The following is a 6,128-nucleotide window of genomic DNA, read 5'->3' on the forward strand; positions in this document are numbered from 1 at the left end:
GACATATAAAACATCACATTTCACAAACTTCTTTTTATTACAACTCCGGGTCCCTTCCCCCCCTTCAGCTGTCAGTTACTTTCTACATACATAAATTTAACTTATTCATATTTTTAACAAGTAAACAATGTACAAAGAGATTCACCTGAATTTTGTAAGTCAGAGAAGGTGTCTTTACAGGGCATGTGCAATGAATGCAGTGCATTCTGGGAGAAAGAGAGAGCAAACATTATTCACAGTTGAAGAAACTAACATCACTTTATGAGCCTGTCTTCCAGATAAGAAACGCTAGTCCTGATTTTGAGGAAACTTTTTTTTTTAAGTTAACAGTAGTTGAAGGCTAACTTACTATGATTCAGGCTCAGATTTTTAGAGGTATGTAAATGCTGCTGCATTCATCATTGCAAGGCCAAAGTGAGTTAACTGGCAAAGGGCATGTCTACAGGTGTGCTTTAATGTACAGTAGCCTATTTTACTGCACATTAAAGTGTCATGTAAAAAAACGTGTAATTATGCTAATGTACAGTAAAATGGATTACTGTGCATTAAGTGTCACTTAGAAAACATGCACTCTCAGTACTGTGCATTAAGGCAGCCTAACGTGCATTTATTTAGTACCTTACATTTGAGGTACTAAACTTAATGCGCATTAGGAAAAGCACCTTAATGCATGTGTAGACGTGTGACTAAATCTTGTTACCTAGGGACTTTTAAAAATCATCTGAGCGCCTAACTCTATTTAAGAATAGGAGTTAGATATCAATGATGTTTTAAAAATCCCAGTAGGTGTCTATTTGGATCTTTAGGAGCCTAAATACTTTTAAAAAATCTGCTCTACAGGCCTTGCAATACTGAATAGAGCTCTACCTAAATCTTTTTCATAATTTACACCTCAAGAGTTTAGCAGGAGGTGCTCTGCACTTCCCAAGATCACACCTAATCTTTTCTCATCAAAAGAAAGTCAACCTTTTATAAAGGCTAAGTTTACTGTGCTATTGTTAAGATATTTTCCTATGTCAGTGGTCAAGAACATCTCTTTATTTTGTAAAAAAAAAAAAAAAAAAAAAAGAAAAAAAAAGTGTGTGGGGGGGCACATTTATAAATAAATTGTTAGACTTGTCACAGAATCCATTTAAGTATAATTGTCAAACAAAATGTTAATATCCCATTTATTGCTACATACTGATACAGATACAGCATTAGACAATAAGAAACTTTTTTTTTTTTTTTTATAAACTCTAGTCTGGGTTACAGTATTTTCCTGTATGTCCTCTCTACCAGTGTGATTCCAAATATGTATAAGGAAGTGATTGTTATGCACAGATTATTTTAGACTTATTGTTGAATTGTTTTAAAGAAGCATGAAATGCATGTTACTACTTTTTGTATTTGTTGTTTCTTTCAACTCAGGACAAACTCATCTGTTTTATTACAAATGGAATAATCAATAGCTTTAGTGCAAAGTCACACTCTGCAGCTGGCTACCTTCTTGAGGATTTAAACTACTCCCAAAGATTTGTATATCATGCTAAAATTATATTTTATTTATCCTGAAGTTATACAACATGAAGAGCTGTTAGAATTTAGTGAATGTTTGGAGGGGGTTCTTTTGTTTTTACTTTCAATACAAAAAAGAAAAGGTCTCTCTAAAAACTGCCTTCAGTTCTAGCTGTGCAAACCCTCCCAAGTTGAGTTTGGAGCGACTGTTTTTCAGCAACAGAACTGGTTGGCAATTCAGAGAGATTTGGGTGAGAATAAATCCCATTCCCTCATGGTTGAATTGAATTACAAACCCACAGCAAAACCTGGGTTTGGCCAGTTTGTGCACATTCACACAGGTTTACTGTTTCACAGGAAGTGGGAATTCTGGTCATATTTGAAGATACAACATGACCTTTCTCTGCAAACACAGTTCAAACTTGAAATGAATAGGATGACAGCAAGATCAAAGGTTTTGCTGACATGCCAGTAAGAGCAAAACCCTTCTATCCAGTTTTTATTAAAAGTTCAGAGATCAACAAAGTTTGTGCAAATGACTACTGGTTCTTGAATGTAAGTCGAAGTCAAATCAAGAATGGTTTCCAAGTTAGAAATCTGCAAAACATTCAGCTCCAATTCCTACATAAATATAAGGGACAGCAAAAATGGTTTTTCACAAGATGAGTATAATGCAGCATCTCACCTCAAATCTCTGGTGCATAAGAAATGACAGAACTTGGTCTAACTACTAACTTACAATGATTGCACTGTTTCATCTTCCATTGTCATTGTGATTGTCTGTGAAGCAATTGGTGAAATGCTGTTAAGGGGCTGGAAAACAGGAAGAGAAGGAAGGTTTCTTAAGTACTATGGCCTTGTACAATGTGACAAAACTCTGTGAATTAGGCAAATACTTCTGACCATGTCATACCTGAAGGGCACTTAATGGCTCAGGCATCTCTCTCTCACACAGTTTTATCTGAAATGCATATGCATCTTCAGCACCATCCTTTGCCGCTGTAAATCATGCATTGGAATGAAAGTATCTGGAAATGTTACTTTGAAGATATTGTCCTACAGTTTTTGGCAACTGAACCCACTCAAAAGAGATGGTTTATAAACACTGTCTGACATGCATGAGCCTTTCAAAATTATATACAAATGTTCTGTAAGATCCATTCCAAAAGTATGTCTCCTCTGCTCAGTTTTGGTAACAAAATCTGTTTGTTTTTTTGAAGTTACACAGTCACTGCTGGGTACATCTTCTGTTCGCTATTGGTAGGAGGATAAGGAGATTGAATCTGCCTGTATCCACTTTGTAGACCATCCAAAAAAGGTGGCACTGGGGTTAGAGGCATAGAGTCATGTTGAACAGCATAACCTACATACTGTGGGTGCAAGTATTGCCCTTGGTGCGGCACAATCTGGGTAGCCTGCTGACAGTTTAGTACTGAGAAATTAGTGGGCATGTTGACATATACATTATTCATGGTCCCTTCTGGCAAACAGCAGTTGGTCTGTGACCTCGTAGGGGGAGGCCTGGCACCTGAATTGGCACTGGAACTGGAGCTGGCAGCAGTACTTGACTGACGAGAAGAGGAACCACGGGAGGTGCTGGCACTTGGGATCATGGGAATTGTCTCCATCAGCCGGTTACCACCAGGAGCTCGGCTCTGTTGTGGTTCCTGCTTGGGTCGCAAGCATCTGCAGCAGCAAGCTGCTACTAGAGATCCCAAGATGATAAAGGCAACAAAAACAGATCCAACTATGAGGAACGGCACATAGATGGGCACTACAAAAGAAACAGAACAGTGAATTATTAGGAGATGCAACAAAGGCCAGACCTCACAAACAAGGTGATGCAAAAGAATATGAGGATTCACTGCTTGTATCTTTCAGTTATGGAACAAGTAGTTCATACATATATAGTCATGTTTTTCAGGTAAAGAGGAATCTGGAGTCTATACATTTCCCAGTTATTTTAAGTATGAGAGGACCAAGATGAAGTTACTACTAAAACTAAAGCTGAGATTTTCAAAAGTAAGTGAATCAGATGACCAGAGAGAAAGGGTTACTAAAGTGAGGATACCAGCTGAGGACTTGGGAGACCAGGGCTCAATTCCCTGCTCCATCCTGGATTTTCCTGGTGACCTTAAGCAAGATGCTTGGGACAGAGCTTCAAAAATATCAAAGCCTTGCAAGGTGCGACTCCAGGGCATCCCGCTATCTAATGGAAGACTCAGGCCCCTCCATACAATGCTCAGGAAAAATAAGTTGTAGAAGTAAAGGGCCACCAATAACCAGCTGAGTGGAGGGCTGCATAAACTGGCCAAAAGTGAAATCCAGAGGAAGGGCGCATGGCTTACATGCCTACAGGGCTGACCAAACCAAGGATCAGCATCTCCCTCCTCTTGGGATCCTGAGCTGTGAACAGTCTTCTGGAATTCAGGGGGGAAACGAAATTTAGACATCTGCGGAAAAACTGAGAGAAATCCGCTACCTAGAACAGTCGAGATTCCAGCGCTTCCAGCATTTCCCTGCAATGGGGAAGATCCATTTCCCTCATTCAGAGTAGATTTGGATTTGTACCTTTACAGCCTCAGGGAGGGCTCTAACCAGTGGTTGTTGACTGCTTTGCAGCATGTCTCTCTGCCTCCTCCCCTGCTGGAGCAGTTCTGCTTTGCATTACTAAATTTTAATCCCCCGTTAGAACAGTTACGTGGGATGTGTGCTCAACTTCTTCACCTAATTACTAGAAATGGACAAGCAGACTTGCCCAGTCCTACACAAGTTCCATTTCATCTCGGCTGTGCTCCAAGCATGCCTACAGGCTCAGGTCAATAGTGGGTAGGCAAGGCAACCCCTAGCGAGACGCCCCTTTGAGGCTCTGATGTGAACTAGGCTCCAGTGTGGCGTTAGTGCAAGTCAACCATACATGAAGATCTTGGCTTTAGGTGGTTTTGAGGGTGTCGGAAGCACCTAAATAGTGGATGTAGGTGCTTCAAGAGACAGAAATGGACTTAAATCCCTTTTAAGGGTCTGGGCCGTAGGCTCTCTGCTTCAGTTCTTCATCTGCGAAAAGGAGATAATAGTACTGCTCTCCATGGAGGGGTTTGTAAGGATAAACACTTCAACTGAAGACCGTGAGGTATTTATAGACTACAATAATAGAGGGCCCCATCTCCTTTAGGCTCTTATGGAAATTGCAAACAACATGCCTTGGCCTCAGCACTGTAACGTGACTGACAGCCTCAAGCCTCAAAAAGTGTTCCTAACCCATGAGATGGCATTACCTGACCATGGCAACCAACACTAATAGAGCTATTACTAATGAGATGTGCTGGATACAAGGTCAAGAGGACAAGACTTTGGTTCTTGAAGTTTAACAAGTGCATTTACAGGAATAGCTGCAGCTCTACATGGTGAGCCATAAATAAGTGTGCAAAGTGAGTTTTAGGGGGAAAATGCCTTGTTCTAACAATGGTAAGTGGGAGTCATATGGTCACTGAAGCTGGAATACCCAATATTCCTGGATTACCTAATAGTCACTTACATGCACATCATTATTAAGTCAAAGGCCACAGTTAAGCCCCATTTACTTTTCAACACTTTATTTGGAAACTTCTTGTTTAAAAAAAAAAAAAGTTGTGTTTATATCTGCACTTGGCAAGTACAGCCGTTCTTTAGCAGGTGCATACACTTGCTACAGACTGCTCTGCACAAGTTTTCCAAGAGTAAGTCTGTCCTAATTATAACATCACTTCAGGCTAGTTCCAGTGTGTTCAGTACTTGTGTACGGCAGCAAGATATGCTGGGTGCCACTGAGGCTTTTTCCAAACAGCAGCAGAAAGGCTCAAGTTTACCCTTGAAATTCACTCTTTATAAATACAGTCTTAAGAAGCGGCATTGGAGGACTGGAGAATTTATACAATTGGGAGTAGTGCTGGCTAGAAGTCATTTGGAAAGGTCAGCCTGCTCAAGTTATTTTTCCTGAAACAACTGGTCCCTTTCAGACTTGCCCCCTCCCCCCGACCTTTTTTTTAAACTGCGAGCGCTAGCAAGGCTGAAGAGCTGATGAAGCGCTCTGCCGTTGTGTCTGGCAACTTATCTGAGACTGAGAAGCAGCGTCACTGAGAAAACTTAATGCTCAAAAAAGAAAAAAAAAAAAATACACACACGCAGGCCAACTTCCAAGGAGCAAATGCAGACAAAAAAGAAAATCAATGGCCGTGTCATCTGTGCAGCCTGAATGAAGGGCTCTTACGCTATGGGGCAGACTCAACGAATTAACGCTGCTCCTTCTTTCTGGTTTCAAGACAGACACGCAACAGGCGGAGCGGACCGGACCGGACCCCAGTGTCTGCCGCCTCCGTTTGACACGGTTGGCATTTACTTATCATCCCGCACCTGGGGCTTTCTGGGGTTCATAAAAAAACAAACAAACAAAAAAAACCCAACCAAGCAATACCCCCCCCTCATTTCCAGTTCAGTTCAGGCCACCTCCTTCTGTCCCACTTCTCAGCTGGACATGGCCCAGGCTGAGGACCCAAAAAGCCCCGTCCAGGGGGATGCAGCATGACGCCCCGCCCGGCGCGGTGTCCCGCCGGGGCCGGGGCCGGGGCCGGGGCCGGGGGCGGCGATGCTGCCGG

General features: G+C 41.9%; 1 protein-coding gene across 1 annotated transcript; it reads right to left on the reverse strand.

The window, feature by feature from the left end:
* Positions 1-557: 557 nt before the first annotated feature.
* SHISA2 (shisa family member 2) lies at positions 558-3,698 on the reverse strand. The gene is made up of 2 exons (XM_025196598.1): positions 3,569-3,698; positions 558-3,271 (listed from the first exon to the last, which is right to left on the reverse strand). The coding sequence occupies exons 1-2, from the start codon at positions 3,696-3,698 to the stop codon at positions 2,718-2,720; spliced, it is 684 nt and encodes a 227-aa protein (XP_025052383.1). The 3' UTR covers positions 558-2,717.
* Between the last annotated feature and the right edge of the window lie 2,430 nt (positions 3,699-6,128).

This window comes from Alligator sinensis, unplaced genomic scaffold (assembly GCF_000455745.1).
Source record: "Alligator sinensis unplaced genomic scaffold, ASM45574v1 scaffold777_1, whole genome shotgun sequence".
Taxonomy (NCBI): domain Eukaryota; kingdom Metazoa; phylum Chordata; order Crocodylia; family Alligatoridae; genus Alligator; species Alligator sinensis.